Source organism: Homalodisca vitripennis, chromosome 6, assembly GCF_021130785.1.
Source record: "Homalodisca vitripennis isolate AUS2020 chromosome 6, UT_GWSS_2.1, whole genome shotgun sequence".
In the NCBI taxonomy this organism is placed as follows: domain Eukaryota; kingdom Metazoa; phylum Arthropoda; class Insecta; order Hemiptera; family Cicadellidae; genus Homalodisca; species Homalodisca vitripennis.
In genome coordinates, this window is record NC_060212.1 from 92,913,435 (window position 1) to 92,935,997 (window position 22,563).

Consider the following 22,563-nt stretch of genomic DNA (forward strand, 5'->3'; position numbering starts at 1 on the left):
TCTCAAGATTGTAGTAAACAGACCTGATATTAAGAAATTGCATGGCCGGAAAATTGACAGTGATCTCAGCCAGCTGGAGCCAAAGAGTTGAGCAGATTCGAGGCAAGGTCTACATGTCTGGCTCTAGGACACATGGATGGCAGTCCTTCTCCAGCACTGCTTACCTGGAGCTTGGACAGGCAGACTATCTCCAGGCTGGAGAAACAGCTGTCAAAAACATTTGTGTTAATTTCTTATCATAACCACATTTCAATTTAACATGAATGTTGATGTCCTTCACCCTAAAATGGTATGATGTTGTGATTTTTATGTTACGAAACACAAATATGATTGTATACAGAACTGGTTGTCTTGTGGATTGTACCAGCTGATTGTTTTCCCTAGGTCAGTGTGCCTGCAACCATCTTGCCGGATGGGTACTGTTGTTGAGCCCTTGACGTCACTTCATGAATATTACGACATCACACCAACAATGTAACTTTTTTCACGTGGTGCTGTGTTTTAGTTGTAATTTGATTTTTCTCAGTTTTCTGTGAGTTTAGAGTGTTAAAACTGTATTTTTATCTATCGAATTAATTACCATCATCCCAGGTTGACAGACTTTTCACATAGTGAATGCTTTGATACAGATGAAGATGAAGGAGATAGTGGAAGTAAATCAGAAGATAACATTTTAGCCTGCTCTGAAAATGATAACTATGTACCTTCCTATATAGAGAATCATCAGATGACAAATCTCATAGACAATTCAAAAGAAAACATCATCATTATGCAGGAAACATATAAGGATTCATCATCAACACTAGGAATTGTTGGCCTGTACTCCTAGATTTCATTTCCAGTTCTAGAAGCAATGGACACACCCCTGAACCACCTAGTTATTGTGAAACAAACTTTGTAACGACTCCATCTGCTGAATCTGGCGGTAATAATACTTGTCATACTCAGTTAAGACTTGACAGCAGTAATACTCAAACTACTCTTAGTGCTAGTCCTAATTTTTCAGGCTCTGCAAGATTGACTGCGCAGTGAACAACAAAAAATAAAGGAAAGCATGGTTATTTTCTGGTCTGAAGAGCCATCAACATGTAGAACAAAAAATTGCCCCTAAATAACCTAAAGGTAAGGGTTAAGATCTTACCTTTGGATGTGTTTCATTTATTTTTTCCTGACACTGTGATATATTTATTTGTAACTCACACAAATGAAAAAAGTAGATAGAAAACAGATTAATTACAAAACTATTCAGTTTTCTAACAGTCAAACCTCTCCTACAGAGATAAAGGCACTTTTGGGTGTTCTGACATTCTCTGCTCTCAACAAAGACAACACCCTAAATACAGCAGTAACATTTGATCCTTCTGTAAGTGGTTATGTTTATAGAGCTTCAGTGAGAAACAATTCCAATTTCGATTGGGCTGTCTAAGATTCAATAGCAAAACTACTCGAGATGAGAAAGAAGCGACAGATTGCTTTGCAACTATAAGGGACCTTTGGGAATCATTTATGAATTGTGCATTGACAACTATGAGGGTGGCATGAACCTTACAACTGATGAGCAAACTGCTCCTCCCCATTTAATGCAACTACTCATTGCTGCAAGTAAGATTAACAAAAAATTTGTAATTTTTAAATTAAATATAGTGTTTTGAATTTTTCTTTCAGACAGACCACACTAAAGATTACGTTAACTTCTAAAAGATTTTTCTTTTTACTTATACACACTTTTTTAAACATATAACATATAACATACAAAAATAAAAAATATAAAAATATATTTAAAAAATCAAAATATATACATATATATATATTGTATATAATTATTTTTATATATTTATTATATATACTATATATATATATATAATATATTGGTGTGTGGTGTTTTTTTATATGTATATTAAATATATTTTTACCTTTTTTACTAAGTTTTGGTTTATCATTTACATCTTACAAAAAAATAACTTTGAAATTATGAAAAATACGACACCATACCAATCAAGTAAATTTGTAATATCATACCATTCCAGAGTTAAGAAAGCAATGTATAAAAAAAATAACTGGTAGATCAATTTAGTACCTAACATACACTGTTTTTAACTTTTGATGATTCTTCGCACTTTTCAAGGTGATGGAGAATTTTCAGTGTAAGCACGAATCAATTGGAGAATCTTGTTAAGGGACTTCAAGGAACAAAAATAATTATATACAAAATTAAATATGGATACATAGTTATGATACTTTTGAAATTGAATTCCCAAAGTGTTCTTTTTTGGAGTTTAGGTCAAACAAAATAGACTATTAAGCTAAAAAATTCAAATGATGCACAAGTGTTCCTGTTTAAAATTGTTATATATTTTAAAAACAAAATTGTCAGTATTTTTAAAACTTGGTTCAATACCATAAAAACATATTTTAAAGGACTCTGAACCTAATATATGTTAAGGCAATAAATAGTAGGGGAATCAGCAAGATTTATCTAAACAGAGCAGTGGAAAAGTTACACACAATGTCACAACACTGATGTGTTACTATTACTAATGGCTTCCTGAGGCAAGATGGTGGAATGGAAAATTCACAACTCAACCTATGGAACATAACCTATATTGACTTGTGAACTTTCTATTTTCTCACCAATATCAATGTTTATTGTTTCATATTATGTGTAACAATTCTGTATTTTCAAACTGTTTCCTTTTTTTATTCCTTTTATTTTTCCTAGTATTTTTCATATACAGTATCTCTCCCTTGTGCATCTAATGTATCAGAATCAGAAGGCTTTGTTCTTGAACATAGAGAACAGAATTGGTGTTGGTAAACATTACAATAATTAATATACAAGAAACATATAATAACTGAACAGGAACAATGAACAATGAATGTTTGATAGTCACTTAAGCTGAGCAGTGAGTCAAGAACGTGTTCATCGTGTAAATTGGTGTTGGTAAACATTACAATAATTAATATACAAGAAACATATAATAACTGAACAGGAACAATGAATGTTTGATAGTCACTTAAGCTGAGCAGTGAGTCAAGAACGTGTTCATCGTGTAAATTGGTGTTGGTAAACATTACAATAATTAATATACAAGAAACATATAATAACTGAACAGGAACAATGAATGTTTGATAGTCACTTAAGCTGAGCAGTGAGTCAAGAACGTGTTCATCGTGTAAATTGGTGTTGGTAAACATTACAATAATTAATATACAAGAAACATATAATAACTGAACAGGAACAATGAATGTTTGATAGTCACTTAAGCTGAGCAGTGAGTCAAGAACGTGTTCATCGTGTAAATTGGTGTTGGTAAACATTACAATAATTAATATACAAGAAACATATAATAACTGAACAGGAACAATGAATGTTTGATAGTCACTTAAGCTGAGCAGTGAGTCAAGAACGTGTTCATCGTGTAAAATTGGTGTTGGTAAACATTACAATAATTAATATACAAGAAACATATAATAACTGAACAGGAACAATGAATGTTTGATAGTCACTTAAGCTGAGCAGTGAGTCAAGAACGTGTTCATCGTGTAAATTGGTGTTGGTAAACATTACAATAATTAATATACAAGAAACATATAATAACTGAACAGGAACAATGAATGTTTGATAGTCACTTAAGCTGAGCAGTGAGTCAAGAACGTGTTCATCGTGTAAATTGGTGTTGGTAAACATTACAATAATTAATATACAAGAAACATATAATAACTGAACAGGAACAATGAATGTTTGATAGTCACTTAAGCTGAGCAGTGAGTCAAGAACGTGTTCATCGTGTAAATTGGTGTTGGTAAACATTACAATAATTAATATACAAGAAACATATAATAACTGAACAGGAACAATGAATGTTTGATAGTCACTTAAGCTGAGCAGTGAGTCAAGAACGTGTTCATCGTGTAAATTGGTGTTGGTAAACATTACAATAATTAATATACAAGAAACATATAATAACTGAACAGGAACAATGAATGTTTGATAGTCACTTAAGCTGAGCAGTGAGTCAAGAACGTGTTCATCGTGTAAATTGGTGTTGGTAAACATTACAATAATTAATATACAAGAAACATATAATAACTGAACAGGAACAATGAATGTTTGATAGTCACTTAAGCTGAGCAGTGAGTCAAGAACGTGTTCATCGTGTAAATTGGTGTTGGTAAACATTACAATAATTAATATACAAGAAACATATAATAACTGAACAGGAACAATGAATGTTTGATAGTCACTTAAGCTGAGCTGAGCAGTGAGTCAAGAAGAACGTGTTCATCGTGTAAATTGGTGTTGGTAAACATTACAATAATTAATATACAAGAAACATATAATAACTGAACAGGAACAATGAATGTTTGATAGTCACTTAAGCTGAGCAGTGAGTCAAGAACGTGTTCATCGTGTAAATTGGTGTTGGTAAACATTACAATAATTAATATACAAGAAACATATAATAACTGAACAGGAACAATGAATGTTTGATAGTCACTTAAGCTGAGCAGTGAGTCAAGAACGTGTTCATCGTGTAAATTGGTGTTGGTAAACATTACAATAATTAATATACAAGAAACATATAATAACTGAACAGGAACAATGAATGTTTGATAGTCACTTAAGCTGAGCAGTGAGTCAAGAACGTGTTCATCGTGTAAATTGATCTTTCCACAAACCATTTTCACAGGATTGTCTTCAGCAGCTTAACACTAATGTGTCCTTCAGCTCTGCAGGAATTAGATTGAAGGGCTTTGCTCTCGCATATGAAGGTTTCTTTCAAATAGGGCAGTTCTGTGGGATGAAATAATGAAGTCTTCTGCATGTCGTGTAGGCCGTTTATGAAAATGTTTGTTTTTTTGGTAATTCAAAATTGCAGGTACGTGAAGAGACTTGTGAATTTTCTATTTTCTCACCAATGTGGATACATAAGTTATTTGAAGGAATCAGGATTTTCCCGGACATTTGCCATCGTTCAGTGAAACAAAATACCAGTAACACTACGTTTTAAGATCTGCAATCTGATCTCTTCTTCAGGTAAATAGCTAACCTAACACATAATTAATTACAAACTAGGTTAAAATAAACAAATCATACCAGAGCGTTGTGACACGCACATGTTGTGTGTCAACTTCACTAACTTTAAAACATGCACTTAATAAAAAAATAAACACAACACTAAATATAAAAACTGAACTACAGAATACAGGTCACAATACATCTGCATTCGTCGACCTACTACCTACAGCTGACCAGAGGCCAATAGTAAATGGTGATTGTCACAGCAGAAAACAAGATGGTGGCAATACAAAGGAAGGGGGACAGGAATGGGCCCTTTTTCATTATTGGTTCATGCTGGATGAACTTCTATAAACCTGGTGGTTTTTCTGTAAAAAGCATTGGTTTATTACAAATATCTAATCTGTGTGATACTTTTGGTTTTCTTTCTAGTTCATCTTTTAGAATTGGTAACCAAAGCAGCCTAATCTCGACTGATGGTTGACTGATTGGTTGATCTGCCAATTTAATGTATGTTGCCTCTATTAATTTCCTTTGAAATCGAACAGTATTTGAACAATCACATATCCTACCTTTGTAATTGTTTCACCTCCTCAAAGCCAACCATTTCCACAAGGGGAGCGTTCATAGCCCTCTGGAGCTCCTGCAGCTCTTCTACAGTCAGCGTCAACTCATTACTGCCATAACGCTCCTGGATAGCGGAGACACACGAGCGACCAAAGTCTGCCTTCTCTATGCGGATGAACGATCCGGAGGTCGGGTGACTTCAAGAAAATGAAAATAAAATTAAAACTTTTATGTATTAACTATTTAAAATTATGCCCTAAATTATATTCTAGTTAAAATTGTCAGAACGTTAATTTACACGACAACCCCTGATCTCTTTGAATACAGGCAAATTCAAGCAGCTAATCACCTATCTTGAGACTATAACTATAATGTTGTAGACGTGATTACTGACTTAAGTGCCTGCAAAATAAGGTGATACCACTACAATACACAGCTGCATACAGGACCAGGGATCATCTCGTGACTCGCCTACAGTATATCCTTGACATGTATGCAAGAGAAATTTTCTCCAATGGACTGGTGTTATTTTGTGTGTCATCCCGATGAGGAATATGCACATAGCAGCTACAAAACAAAATGCTGGTGCTGTTTTAAAATAATGACTGGTTCAAACTCCTGTTAAATGGGTAGTTACAATATAACATACATAAAAAAGGACTTAATTGTAGTAAGCTTTTGTGCCATTTCCTAGAGGCTGTCAAATCAGAAAGGAAAAGTTTCTCAGTATCTGAAAAAACACTGTTTTTGGGCAGTAAAAATTAATCTCAGATATTTACTTTTAACACATTCACTGTGACAGGCTGGATATCCAGCCCCCCACTCCACTCTGACTCATTGCCTCAGTATGAGTCACTTCTGGTTGGTTTATAACTTCCAGTTGAACCTACCACTGGGCACAGCAAAAAACCGATGTGTCATCTAAATCTGCAACCTTACGGATGTCCAGGAGCGGCATATCACTAACCGCAAATGTAAATATTTTGGAGTGCAATGTTAATTCGATAGGTCTAGTCTACTGCTGGAGATGACTGTTGGAGTTTGATGGGATTCGTTTCCCTAACTATCAAAGGTTCTTACTGGCCTCAACAAGGGTGTGCCACCCCCCTGCCTGCTTTGACTGGAGTGGCTGGTTCAGAGCTGGCCTCCCCTTCTTCCAAGGGGACATGACTTTGAGATTATTGCTCTATTTTTTCCTCATGGATCTCGATAGGAGGCGGCCCCTACCCCCTAACCTTACCCATCCTCAATATCCTGTCACTCCGGAAACAGCGCTAAGGTTCTTACAGGACTAAGTGCAATTTATAAGCTTCTTGTCCTAAGAGAACAAGAAAAATGGGGAGGGGGGAAATTTGTGCTTGTTACCGTGTGCCGTTCCATGGTTTCTTTTTGAGGAAACCGTTCTCGGATTGCCATCTTGGTTCATTTTCTCAGTTGTATGTTGCGTTTAGTATGAAGATGATATTTTTGAACATTGTTTCAGAGTGAATATTGTTGGGAATGGAAAAAAGTCAACTTGTTGAATTCCAGCCCCGGGAAATTACATCATCAATTCCAGTCAACAAGGATTCCTGGACACCTTCAGTGAAATTTTTGGATATTCCAACATCATTTTGGGTGGGTAAAACCATTTTTATTTTTCTGCATTATAGGTTCATGCGAATTTCCTACAGCGAATGTGTTAACCCTTTGACTAGCAATCACACAAAAAATTAGAGAGCGCACTACGAGCAACCTGTAGAAACCCTGATAGCCAAGTGGGAAGCGCTAAAACAATTTTCACAATAAAGTTTCGTGATAAATAATCTCTTGCCTGAATATGTACGCAATCTAGCGGAATAGATAAGTAACACTTTCAAGTAGCTTCTGTTGTTCCCACTGGATCGCAATTACTCTTTTGATTATTTCTTTTCAGTTCCAATTTATTGCCGGTGTTCAATCAGTTGTTCCACGTAATCAGCTGATTCTATTTCCGTTTGTATACCATCCTGTTGTTACATCTGATAATATTATGTAACCTCATTTTTATGTTGCCAGTTGATTTTAGTATGTTTGTAATAAAATAGTGACAATATTTTATTTTATATTCATATTTTGTAAATTGAATCATTTTTGTGCAGAATTAGAATATTGTCTGTATAAACACACACAAAAATTCAAAAATGTTAAGTTGGGTATTTTTTATAGTACTCCTACAGTAAACCCAAAACACATGAAAAATCTTTTTAATGAAAAAAACTCACATTTTAGGGCACTCTTATCGAGAAAAAACCTGCTTGTCAAAGGGTTAAATAGTACTCATGAAGAAATTCTCTCCAGGTGTACTATGCAGATAGAGCCCACGATATGGACTTCAGTCCTGGGAAGTAAATAGTACTATGGACATAATTTACAAAATTAACTTAAATTACAGCCTTCTAGGTGTTAAAAGAAAAAGGAATGATTATGGATTTACCATTGTTATATGTTACAACGTAAAAACATGTGTTCGTTATTGTAACAAACGACAAAGTTAAAGTAAACCTATTATCCCACCATCCATCAACTGTCAAAATGGAGTTAAAAAAAACACTGATAGTATTAGTTTGATTAATATGCAAGCTTCATAGTGCTGTGTTATAATTACAATTAATTGGTATAATTACAGTTTAATTAATACTGATGACATGCAAAAAACAAGTATGACAAATTTACAATACATATCAAAGCATTGCTCAGTCAGTATAAAGTTATATTTCTGATGAACAGATTTTTTTCGTGCCAGATTTAATAAAATATTCAAGCATGAAATATTTTCTGATTGTGTCATTGTTATGGGAAAAAGTATTTTGCTGATTCTCCACAAAACCCCTTTAGGACTACTGGTTTTCACTTCATGGAACAATTATTTAAATATAATATTATGGAAGATCCAATTTGGAAATTAAAAAATTTGTTATAAAACTTATTCTTATTTACTTACTTAAGGTGCTCAACTAAATTTTAGTTTTAAAAAACATTAGTTGTAAAATCAACTCATACTATTACAAACCAAATGCTTAATTTATGAACAAACACTCCAATAAATGAGAAATTTTTATTTTTGTGAGGCCTTTCGTGTTCGATGAACACATTGTCAGACCCACATAACTGAAAGGGTCTGGAGATGTGTTCATTGAACACGAAAGGCCTCACAAAAATAAAAATTTCTCATTTATTGGAGTGTTTGTTCATAAATTAAGCATCATACTATTGCTTTAAACAGAATGTTATAATTTCAACGTGTTTTAAAACTATTGTACTCCCTCTCACCCACTGCTTTGTATGTTGATGACAGATAATGAACAAAGTAAATTGATCTTCATCACAGAAAAACCTTAACCATGTAACAAACATGTTAGGAATCTGTGTTGGGTCCCTTCTTGTTCTTGTGCCGTCTGAACAATTACCCCAATTTTCCCTCTGATTTCAACATGAAATATCCCTTCACGATATGAAGAAAGGTAGATTTCATGTGTGGCAGCCATCTTGAAACATGAAACTAAGAATAGAACCTGATGCATTGTAAGTTTTCAAGGGATAATAGTGCAACACTGATGGCAGAAGGACTCTTGTGGTTGGCATGTTAATAATACAGTAATACCACTTTCAAATATTAAGAACAGGGTTCACACAGAAATACTCAGTTTCGCTTATTATAGAATACATATACATAGTGCAATCTAGGTGAGGAGGCATTCTGCATCTGATGAGAATGCCTCCTCATCTAGATTGCACTACTTTTTGTAGTCTAAGTGTCCCTGATGTCGAAACGATGGCAGGGGGTTCTTTTTGAGCTTCTTCGTTCTTTGTCGCTGATTGTTTTTGGGTCGCTTCAGGCGAACATGACTCCAGATTTCAGGAGTCAAATCTGCGAGAGCATCAGATTTAAGATGCTGCACGCAAGAGAAGGGTAACTGGAGCTAAACTCAACATTCGCACTACTTCCTAGTTGTACATATGTGATATCAATAATTTAATCACTTCTTAACATCTTCAAATAATATCACGAATCTACCTTAGACGAAAAAAAGAGATGGAGAAAACAAATTTCCTGGGACTTACTATTGACTAACAAAAATCTAAGCTGGGATGATCATATCATGCACGTTTCAGAAAAATTTCCTCTGGACTATATGCCTTGCAAAGAATATCTTTTAGTTGTAATTTAGAGACACTAACAATAATTTATTTTGCTGTAGTGCACTCCCATATTTCGTATGGAATATCTGTGTATGGGACAACCACCAAGGAAAACATGTTCTCAAATTCCAAAAAAGGAGTATTAGAATAGTGAAAAAATTGAAAACAAATGATAGTGTTAAAGACCTTTTTAAAGAGCTTGGGATTTTTACAGTATATAGATTATACATATATACATATAATTATATAATAATTATATATATAATTTTTTCAATAAACATTGAATCACAAAAAGTACTTGCTCTCTGCCGGGACTTGAATCCGTATCTCTCACTTGGCAGGTGAATGTGCTACCATTACACCACAGAGCCCTTACTTTTTATGATTCAATTATTTTTTATTTGGCCGTATCTGTGACATATGTGTTTAAATAACCAAACTAACATATGATCGGAAGACCAAATACCTGTCAAACGACTTTTATTTACATTAATCAAATTTTTATAAATGGCAATAGCCTAATTTAATTTTTTCAATAAACATTGAATCACACACACACGCACGCACACACACACACACACACACACACACACACGTACATTGTACAAATATGTTTTATATATTTTTATATATAATATGTTTTGTGTGTGTGTGTGTGTGTGTGTGCGCGCGCGCGCGTGTGTGTGCGTGTGCGTGTGTGTGTGTGTGTGTGTGTGTGTGTGTGTGTGAAAGTATAAAATATGTAAAAAATATAACACCCCTTCCATGTTAAGAGTGAGCCACAAGTACAAGATGTGGTATTACACTGGACAAACATAAACTGCAGTTTTATGAGAAAACACTAATTACATGGGAAAAAATGTTTAAATAAAACTCCATTAGCAATAACTGCAGAGAAAAATAACACAATATTTACAAAAAAATTTAAGTCTTACTTAATTTCTTTATCTCTATATTCATTTTGGGAGTTTTATAATTCTGGGTTGAGCTGTTTTTTTATACAACAACAATATATCAATTTGTTTTAATGTATTTGTTTGCATTGTTTTATGTATTTATTTAAATTATGTTTGCTAACTTATTGTTGATTACTGAAATATATTGTTATTGTTATAGTTCCATAGTTAAAAAATGTTTCTTTTTACTTTTAAGTTATAATATTGTTAACTATTTCTGTATTTTTTAATTAATCTGTGTTATGTCTAAAGCTGCAATTATTGGCGCATTTGTAATTAGGTTGACTATTGGATTAGAGTATTTTATCATGTTATAACCTCTTAGTTTATAAGTATATTAGTTAAGTTATTTTTATGACGTCATTCAATGTATACAAAATGTATATTCAATGAGTAAAGAGATTTGAATTCAATACAGCAACACCAACTGAATGCAAAATCAATTTGTACTGGATTTAGAATTCAAACATTCCTTGTTTCCTACACTGTTTTTTGTTTACTTGATAACATGTGACTCTAGTTCACCTGGTGTGGAAGTAGTGTACGCCGTTGTGTGAACCGTTGTGTTTGCCCCGACTCGGGTCGTCCCACTCGACCCCCAGCCACAGCCCTTGAGCTGGTGGTACCGAGCCCACGTACCGCACTGTGCCATGCCATATACCTACCGCCACACGCCGACCCACTCGCTCGTCATGGTTAACCACCATCTCCGTCTGAAACATGAGCACAATCCACATGTAGTATTCAGATAACTTGTGGTTGTATTCACAGTCAACTACTTCAAAAATCAACACTTTTTTAAGAACAATAGAATCTAAATTTAATCTTATCATTTTCAAATTCCAATTTGAAAATCACAATCAAGGTAAACTCGTCACAACTTGAAAATTTTCAAATGAGACTTTGTTTAGAGGATTTGAAAAATTCACAACAAAAACTGATGTAAAAGATTATACAATTTTTTTTAATTGACACTGTTTTAAGACGGCTATATTTTTTGTTTGTTTAAACAGTACAAAAAGATTATAGGAAAAACTTAATGAATAGCTATAGTCTAACAAAAACGTATCAACAATTTATGCAATAAAAATGCTTAAAGTGTGAGTTTAAAAAAATACTAACTAAAATATATAAAAGCAAATAAAAAATAATTACTCTATCAGTGTGTAAATTTGGAACATAGATATAAAGCTCTTTGGTAAATATTGGTGGTAATGACTTTAATATCACAATGAAACTTAATCACCAATTTTTCTACATTAACATTTCAAAATAGACACGATTTAGAGTAAAAAATACAGTACACTTGCAAAATAATAAATCTCAAAAATCAAAGTAATTATCATACTGACTAAATCAGTGCTGAGTAATATTAGTGCAGTCATTGAAGCATTATTGGTCCGAATTTTTTTTACTGTGAACCGAATTGCATACAATTTTGGAATTAGGTCCATCTTACCTTAACTTCAAAAGCGAAAATGATTTGAACTCCGCAACCACCCTGGGGGTGGTTGCCACCCCCTTCTCGGGGGTGAATTGTTTTTTCTTTCTAAATAACCTCGGATATCGATAGAAGGCCTAATTTTAAGCAAAAAATCATCTATACACAGTTTTTCGAAAAATCCAATAATTTTCAAGTTATTGGCAATTTAAAATTCGCATTTTTTTTTTCACGTTTTTCATCGGTTTTTTGCAAATATCTCCAAAAATATACGTTTTTATTGAAAATATTATAAATAACAAAATTATAGCAGGTAAATAAATAAACAATTTGGGGTTTTTATAAAGTATTCTAAGTGCAATATTAAGCTAGATATTAAAGATCAAAGCAGTTTTTTATTGTGTCTGAAATTTAATCGATGTGGTCAATGCCATCTAGCGGCGCGAGAGATGCATTTTAGGCATTCTAATAAAAAAGGGTTTTGTAGTGCTTGAAATAAGCTTTAAAATGAGCACTATTAAAAGTCTTTTTGCACGTAAAAATAAGTGAGCTGTATTGCAAATAAGAGGAGCATCTAATGTTTTTCTTTTAAATCAATGGGTTTCATAAGTGCCATTTCCACCAAAATTAAAACTAGTCGTATTCCGCCTAGAACTAACTTTATTATGAAGAGTTTGATAGATTTTATCAGTTTGGGTGCTTCAGGATACATATTTTTCAAAAAAAAGTCACGATTAAAAAAAATTCAAATTAAAAAGAAAACCATCTTTTTTTTCATAATCTCCAAAATGACGACATATACGTATAAAAGTGTAAGAATGAAAAATTTAGGTAGTTTTCTGACAAACAATTCGGGTTTTTTTGTTTTTTCTGTCAAATAAAAATTGACGGAGATATGATTGTTTAAAGAGCGCGTGGCAGCGCAATCACAGCCTCTCTTAAGCCCTTTAACCCTTCACCGTTTGAGAAAAAGGGTTTTTTACTACATATTGCAATAAAGGATGTTGTAGCTCTCTTAATTACCTTTACAATGGTTTTTTTATAAAATTGTGATAGCATGAAAAATTGAAGGAGTTATGGTCCAAAAACTTATCATGTTTTTTTTTCTACTTAGTAACTGAAAATTTCGGAATGTGAATATCTGGAGCAATGTGAAAGTACGCCAGTATAATAGAGACCCAAAACTATTGTAATGTGTACATATATTACATAATATGGCTCACATATTTTTGAAACGTAGGCATGAATACATACCAACGTTCTTATATGTATATATAACACATTTAAGTGAATTTTATATAATTTGTAAATAATTTATTCAATAAATGGTAATTTTTTACTCTAAATTAAATTATTTTTAAATATATAATCATATATATTTACTGTTTTAATTTAGGGGTAGTTTTAAGGTAGAGAAAAGCTTAAGAATATGATAATCATTTTGAGAGTGTGGAATAATATTTAAATCCTTTTTATTTTACAAAAAATTTTTTTTTAATTTTTTTATCAAGGAGTGGTTTTCAAGGGTTGGAAAGGGGGTTAAAAATTTGATAATTATTATAGAGAATATAAAATATTACTTATTCTATACTTACATCTTTTTATGTCATACCAAAGTATTTTTTTGTGATTTTTTTTCAATTTAGGGGTTGTTTGCAAAGGTTGTAAGATTTTCAAGGGGTTGAAAATGATTTTAATATGTGGTAATTGTGTTAGAAAACACTTTACAATTTCACCACTTTACTATTATACATGTTTTCTAGCGATAAAATGGTCAATTTCAATTTTCCCATTAAAGGGGTTGTTTACACCCCCTTAAAAAATAATAGGCGGAGTTCAGATCATTTTCACTTTTGAAGTTAAGGGTAAGATGAGCCTAATTCCAAAATTTCATGCAAATCGGTTCACAGTAAAAAAAAATTCGGAGGTAAGACCGTTATTTTTTTCGCTTCAATGACTGCACTATATATTTAAATTATGTTCTATACATACGTCACTCACTTATTTGGGAAATCAATTATTAGGTACATATTTCCTTTCAATGGTAAATGGGGAAAAATAAACCAAATCAGCTTTCTTTGGGTCTTCTTTCTGCTGCTGTAAAAATGTTGCTTGCAGAATGATTTGTTGTTTTCAGATCAGTTTGGTCTTAGGATAACTAAAATTAAAATTAGGTTTTATATTGTGGAGTCAATCCAATCCAATCGGATTGACTGCACAATATAAAACCTATTTTTAGTTTTTAGTCAATATAATCAATCCTGACCTATCAACAATAAATAATACTTCGGATAACCTTGAACCAAAATAAAACCCAGCTTTAATGAAGTTTGTAGAGGAATGCATTGACCTTTGTAGACAATAATATGGTGCAGTGGACACACTCATATCTCTTATCAAAAGCACTCTATTGAGACAAGTTTTAATTGAAAATCTTGTATCTTTGTTCCCATGCACATTGACCAAGTTTCTAAAGGAGACTTTCACTGATATTTACAAAGTAGTAGTATTGCTTATGTTGTAAATGTATGATGGAACAAAGACTTTAACTTGGCTGACTCAACACTACAAAATGTAATCATCATACAGGATATACAGCTGTACAAGTGGAATCCTAATATTGGCTAGCCTCATTTTTACTAAATACAATTATTTTTTCAGAATGAAAGCAAGTTTTTAATTGTGAACCATATATATCAATCTTGAAACAAGAATGATCTTATGGTGAATAAATGTAGGCTCTCTCTGTTTAACACACCATACACTATAAAGTACTACCTATAGCGTATTACCCTGTACAGTCAACTAATAATACATATGATTAAAATTTAATTTAATCATAATGATTAAAATTCTATTTGAATAAATTCTATTTTCTAAAAACTAATGATTAAAATTTAATTTTTACTTTGGACTTAACTTGATCAATTCATTTCCTCACCATCAGTGGTGGTATCTAGGGGGGGGGGGAAGGAGAGCAGTTGCCCTCCTCCTCCCAATACTGTAATCTATTCATAATTTATTTTTAGAAACTACTGTTGTTTCTATTGAATTATTTTTTTATTAACACACTAATGAAAATATACAGTCTAGAAGAATAATAATGTGAATTTAAAGGAAACAAATAATTCAGAACACCCTTTGTTTGCTACTGAGTGATGATTGTGAAGAATAATGCTAAACTACACTTCAACCGCTACGAGTTTAGCTCTGGCAGAAATGTCGATCTAGTCTGACTACATAACCTCTTTCTCTACTTGTGCGCCGTTTGGTTAAACCTCTTTGGTTTGTACTAACCTTGGCGAATTCAAAACCCTATTATATAGTGCATTATAAATATTCAGCCTAGAAAAATATTTGCACAAAATGCAGACAAGACGTGCAAGGAAGTTAAGATGCAAGAGACTGAGAGACTGAAATATTTCCCGCAACTTTCTCATTTTGACGCTCAGACTTCGTGAACAAACTCTTGCTACCCAAACTGTACGTAGTCGTCCTCGTCATAGATAGAACGAAGCATTTTCCCGGCGAAGTGTTTCACCCTCAATTAATTGCGAGTTTCAACTTGTTTTGAGGTTAGGATGTTTAAACCACACATCACAACAATAAATAAGGGATATTGCACTCATTACGTTATAAAACGGATCCAATCTACAACATTTTGATATGGTACGTAAGTTGTCAATAATCACTAGTAGTCGAGTAACGATAAATCATTTTGTTACTATAGGACTTAAAAACATATGTAGTCTGTGTTAATTTGATTTGTTGTACTGTAAGTAACTGGACTTACAACTTTGCCGTAACTAAAAAAATATAAGTTACAGTTCCGTTAGCAATCACTTCTGTGTAAAATAATATTTTAAGATGAACATTATTATTATTAACAAATGAACAGTGTTTTTTTTAAGGAGGGTCAAATTATTTTTAATATACAAACATAGGGTTACGTGTTTCAGTAAAACCGTTGACTTTAACACATTGTCAATGGTACAGCACAGAGCAGTAAGGCGTTTAGTTAGTGCGCGTGGCGGCTTAAAACATCGTTAGATACGTAGCCCGGAAAGAGGACTCTTTTCTAAAAACATTTCCTCTTCCGACCAAAGATCACTAGAAGTGTATTAACAAAATGTGTCACCTACAATGAGACTACTCTTAAGATAATGAGATTAATTTATGAGTTTCTACTTAGAACTAAACATGTAAATGTTGGAAAAAATTAATAAAAATAGATCTTACATTAAACATTAATTGGCTTATGCTTTTACCAAGTCCTAAATGTTTTGTCAAAACTATACTGATTTGAAAACTGCAGACTGTAAACAAAAACAAAGGCAAAAAATAAAGTTGCATTGTCGTACTTGAAGAAAAATCGAAAATTAATATGGTTTTGTGTATTGAACCAACAGATAAGGTTTCAAAACGGCTCTTAAAACAAATACAGTTTTAAATGTGCCTCTTTATTTACATCCTGCAAGGTTTCAGCAAGCAATAGTTACTGAAAACAAATTATTGCTATTTATGTTGTATTTTATTTACCATCGCCGTTTCATCAATCAAATCAAATCAAAATTTCTTTATTCATTGGCACAACATTGTACACTGAATGGTGTCATCAATAGCATTGTACATCTAAAGTATTATTATTAACTATATAATTTGACATGTTCTGTATTTAAAATTCGTTAAAAACTATAAAGAGCCTTGTCAATGAGAAAATATTTTAATTTTGATTTGAAAGTTGATAAAAAAACATTTTCTGACTTTAAATATTGAGGTAATTTATTATAAAATATTGTGCCCATATATTGAGGTTTTTTGCGGAAAAATTCTAAATTGATGTGTGGGAATGGCAAGGTCATTTTGATGCCTGGTATTGTATTGGTGAAGTGTACCAAGCCTGTGGCAAATTGGAAAATCTGAGCTTTACCGATAATATTGTTTCATAAATAAACATACCATACACGGTCATTATACCTAATGAAACAAAATGTTCTTTTGACGATGTGCCTGGTTTAAGTTTAAAAATTGATCTTACTGCTCTCTTTTGGATTTTTAAAATTGAGTCTAAATTTCTAACTGTTGTGGCACCATATATTGAAATCCCAAAGGAAATAACGGAATGAATATAAGAAAAATAGACCTGTTCTTAGAGTTTTGACATCACAAAAATTTCTTAATCTATTTAAAGCATAGACGCCTGAAGCTGCCCTTGCAAGAACACTTTCAATGTGAGAGCTCCAGTCCAGGTTCTCGTCAATCGATAATCCTAAAAATTTTGAATTTGCTACTTGGAAAATATGGCTATCTTTATTTATTGTTACTGTTGGCTTGATTATTTTTTTCATTTGTTTGTGGTTAAATACTATAAAGTTTGTCTTATCAACATTCAAAAGTAATTGATTTGCTTCAAAAAATTGAGCCAAAAGTGATAAGTTAGTGCTGGATGACTCCTCCACTCCCTTTATTGAAGGTGCAGAAATTTTTAGGTTTGCGTCGTCGGCATAAAAAACAAAGTTTTCCAGGTTGCCTGATTTTAGGTACATCATTGATATAACAAATGAAAAGTAAAGGTCCCAGTATGGAACCTTGAGGAACCCCATGCTTCACATCTGAAATCGAGGATTTGTAAAGTTGTTTATACATTGTCCCTTTGTTGTGGGGAGAAATATTCCAATTCGACAAATTGTTTTCTATTATTCAGATATGAGTTTAACCATTCAAAAGCTTTACCTTCTACGCCAATTTGTTTTAATTTAGACAACAACAAAACATTGAGAAATTGAATCAAAAGCTTTGCTCAGATCCATGAAAACTCCAATTACCTTTTCATGATTATCTATGGATGGAGTCAATAACTGATTCAAGAAATTCTGTGGCTGCGGTTAAAACAGATTTTCCCTTTTGGAAACCATGTTGATTGCTGTTAATTATATTGTTTTTTTCCAAATAAATTTTAAATTGATTGTAAAAAAGCACGTTCAAAGATTTTGGAGATTGATGGAAGCAAAGCAATGGGACGATAATTTTCTACGTGGGTTCTGTTCCCTTTTTTAAATAGAGGTTTAATCTTTGCAATTTTCAATTTTTCTGGAAATATTCCTGAAATAAAAGAAGAATTTATTAAGTGAGTGATAGGTTTTATTAGCGATTTCCTGGCTTTCTTAATGAGAACACAACAGGAATGTCGTCATATCCAGCACTAAGCTTGTTTTTTAGACTGATCATAATTTTCTCTATATCTTCTTCTGTGACTGGCTCTAGTCTAAATCTAGAAAAATTACAAATAGGAGTTGTTGTTGAACTGAAGGTCCTGTGGAGCTTGACAAATTAGGCCAGTATATAGATTTATCTACTAGATCTGAGAAATATCTGTTTATAAATTCGCTTAAGTTACCAGGGTCTGTACAAAGTTGATTTCTAACCTTAAGCTCTATATTTTTTATTACTATTGTTGTTTACACCAACTTCCCTATTAATCATCCTCCAGACAGTGGCATTAACATTCACAGACTTTTCCAACTGACTATTAAGATATTGTTTCTTTTGATGCAGAATATTTGTCTTAAAATAATTTGTTTCTTGATTTTTACCTCACTATAAACAAGTGGGCTTTGAAGTTCTCTAGCTAGGCTACTTAATTCAATAATTTCTAGCTTTTCTAATCTGAGCTCATCTGTTAACCACATATTTTTATTCAAACTGTTTTCGACTTAAGGTTTTAGGGAAAATGGAGGTTAAAGTAGAACATAAAATACTATGAAAAAACATCATATTTTGAAGTAACAGGAGCTAAATATAAGTCTGTCCATGATTCTTGTTGCAATGAATACAAAAATGAATGTGTGTTCAAATCTGAGAACTTTCTAGTGTACATTTGAATGGATTCATTGGGATGAACAGTAATTTTACTTTTATGTTTAACTAGGGGTATGTAATAATGCTAAGAACTGCCCATCATGGTCTGAGAGTTGAGTATTAATTCCCAATTAGTTTGATAAAATTCATATTAATGTTGGTGAAAATGTTGTCTATAGTTGTGGCTGATGACTCCGTAATTCTAGTTGGAAATTTTACTAAAGAGCACATTCCATTAGAAAAACTAACAAGTTGTTCAGTTTCAATGCACTGTTGGATTGTCCCCATCATATCAATGTTTATATCCCCCGCTATTAAAATGTGCTTATATCTTTTGTCTACATGTTCCAAATAAAACTTCCATACTTTTTAAGAATTCTGGTTCATTTTTTGTTATGGGATTTCTGTACAAGCCACCACCACTAATAATTTAGACTGTTTTTCGAGGAAAAATATTTTTTATTTCAACCATGCAACATTCAAATATTTCATCCTTCAATAAATATCCAATGTCTGGAATTTTAATTTCTTTCCAAATCACACTTGTTTTTGGATAAAATTACTACACCTCCTCCTCTGCAGCTTTCTCTTGCATAGCTAGAGTTTAAGACATAACCATTTAATATTTAACCTTTGAAGCATCATCTTGGTCATTTTATGCTCAGTTAAAATCACTATATTAGGGGTTTATTTTCACTCAACGTAATTTCTAAAGATTCTAAGGATGATTGTAATCCTCTAATATTTTGATGGGAACAACCCAAATGTGCTATTGCTTACAAAGCTTCCAAAGTCACATGGCTTATCTTTAATGACAGTACATGGATTATTGTAAGTACTGTCTGAAACATAATTTAAATTGTAACTACTACCTAGGTGACGCTCCTGTGCACAGGAGGAAGACAGTTTTTTTGAGGTGTAGCATTCAAAGAGCAAAAACTGAGGCAGGTACTGCCTGATTTAATGATTCACCACAAAAACACCATTACTCTGCTTTAGCGCCTCAGAAAATGTGAGGTCGCCCGGTTGCCACAAACACATCACTAGCCCGATCCTGTGATTCTTATCAAGTCGAAAACCTGCGTTGTAGCGTCGAAGACCTGCCGTCATAAAGCGTTGTTTCATGGAAAAGATCAGAAATTCTAATAAACCACAGGAAACTTTCAGAATTAATTGTTATCCATAATAAGAGAAGAAATAAAGAGCCAAATAACCGAAAAATTTTAAAATTAACAAAATCTATTCTCTTATTGTCGGTGACGCGCAAGGTATAGCCAAATACGATCAAGTCGCAATGTTTTTAAAGACATGTAGACGATATCCTCATAGTAAATTAATATTTTCTAGGACGCTACCAAACTGAGAACACTGACGGAGAGTCTTTTGAAACAATTTTAACATCACTGGATTTGGAGATAGAAAATGTACGCGCTCAATGTTATGGTAGACCCAACGACATAAGTGTCCTGTGCCAGCACTGCTCAATAGATGAGGAGACTTTGTCAGCTGAACAAAAATGTTTCTTCCCAATGGTTATTGACAAAGACTTAGAAACAAGATGTGAGATATTAAAGAAAAATAATCTAAAAGATGTATTTCCACATTTGAACTTTTTCGCTTTCACCTTACAATACCAATGAGTTCAACTTCATGCAAACGTTCATTCTCGTGTTTGAGAAGATTAAAAGACATATCTAAAGAACATGACCAGTCAAGAAAAACTATCAACACTTGCTTTCTTGGCTTTCGAAAGAGATGAGTTTGTAGACGTCAACAAAGTGATCAAAATATTCACAGCATTAAAAAGAAAATTTAACTTTATTTAAAATCAACATACAACTGATACCTCTGAACTGGCACACGTTTGGTGCTCCCGGCTTGTGCAAGCGTATCTTTGAAATGGCCGTGCTCGCTTATGCGTTGTCGGATTTCGTTGGAAAAAGTACCGTTGAAATTGTCGAAATAGTTGGTATATTGTAAAATTTGTATAACATATTTAAAACAGCTGATGCCTATCAAAACACAAAATCTTAGTTGCTCTCGGCTTGTGCAAACATACCTATAAATTAATCGTGCTCGCTTATGCGTTGTGGGATTTCTTTGAAAAAGGTACCGTTGGAATTGCTATAAAAATGATTAAATAGTTGGTAAATTATGCATTTTTTTATAACTACACCGATTTTTTTTTGTTATTTGACTTTAAAAATTTAAAACAGACGCCATTTTGAAACGGGTACAAGGATTTTGTTAATATTGTATTTTCAAAAAGGTCTATCAAAGATTAATACAATATTCTAAAGTTTCATAACTTAATCTTAACTGGTTCAAAAGATATAATTTATTTTACATAAAAAACAAATACAAACCGGTAGACGGAAAACTAAAGCTTTTAGGACATACCTTCATAGGAACTTTTTTGTTCATCTTTATGTGTAGAACAAAATCCCAAAGTATTGGAACACTTTTACTGAACACTCTGCATAATTTGTATTCAGTAGTGTGTAATGTTTGTTTAGTAAAATATTATATATGTTTAAAGCCAAAACTTACAGTTACTATTTACTCCAAATTACTCATACAAGATAATTCTAGGTAACACAAAATAAACTTTACATTTCACTATCGTATAGCACGGCCCTTTTAAGCAACTATTCAGAGTTTAAATAATAATAATAATAATAATATTTATTTTATTTCCCAATATTTACAATAGTAATTCAAAACATTTGTGGAAAATTACAGTCACCTTCATCCAGTACATGGTGACTAAATTAAAACTAATATTAAAGTAATAACAAAATAAAGATGTCTTAACAGTCTAGTCTTCAAACAAAAACACTGTAACAGGCAGCTCCTGTGACGAATAACAATAGGGTTCTTATCACAAGGACGGAATTCACACTGATAGGAATGGACTCATGAACCTAATTCTAATGTATTTTTACCGTAACAGAACATCAATACTTGTAGCATCAAATAGCCAATATTTTAGTTTATTAGAAAAGGAAACCAAAGTATTACAACTTTTAATTTCCTGTGGCAAACGATTGAAACTTTTTGGGCCTAAGTAGAGAAAAGTTTTTGAAAAAAATGATTTATTCACCCTCGGTCTTACAAAATGGCGATTTACTACATTTCTAGTTTGATAGAATACTTTTTCTGTCCCCCGGTTGCCACTCCTCTTATAAAAAGCCCGAAGAACTTTGAATATGAACAAATTTTTTATTGTTAAAATATGGTTTTCACCTTAGTATAATGTAGAAAAATTAATTTTTAATTGAGTCTAAAAATTACACAGCCTTGAAATGCAGCATTAGAGCATTAAATTCTAAAAATTTTCCCGAGGGTTGTTCCGGATTCTTTTTCCTGGGTGTATTCAACCCCCGCCTCCCCCCCGATACACCAGTAGTTTCACCCCCCCAGACTTTCTGCCCATGCTCACCATATAAAAGGTACTAATGGCTTAAACAACTTGAAATCTTATTTAAGGACCCATTTGATCGAGAAGGCTTTGTACAACCTTCAAAAAATCCTTGGTGAGCCTGAGTAAAGCCAATAGG

General features: G+C 32.7%; 1 protein-coding gene across 1 annotated transcript; it reads right to left on the reverse strand.

Annotated features, from left to right (window-relative positions):
* Positions 1-123: 123 nt before the first annotated feature.
* On the reverse strand, positions 124-21,427 carry LOC124365474 (tubulin-specific chaperone E-like). Its single transcript, XM_046821457.1, has 4 exons — positions 21,404-21,427; positions 11,230-11,417; positions 5,610-5,784; positions 124-207 (listed from the first exon to the last, which is right to left on the reverse strand). The coding sequence occupies exons 1-4, from the start codon at positions 21,425-21,427 to the stop codon at positions 124-126; spliced, it is 471 nt and encodes a 156-aa protein (XP_046677413.1).
* Positions 21,428-22,563: the final 1,136 nt, after the last annotated feature.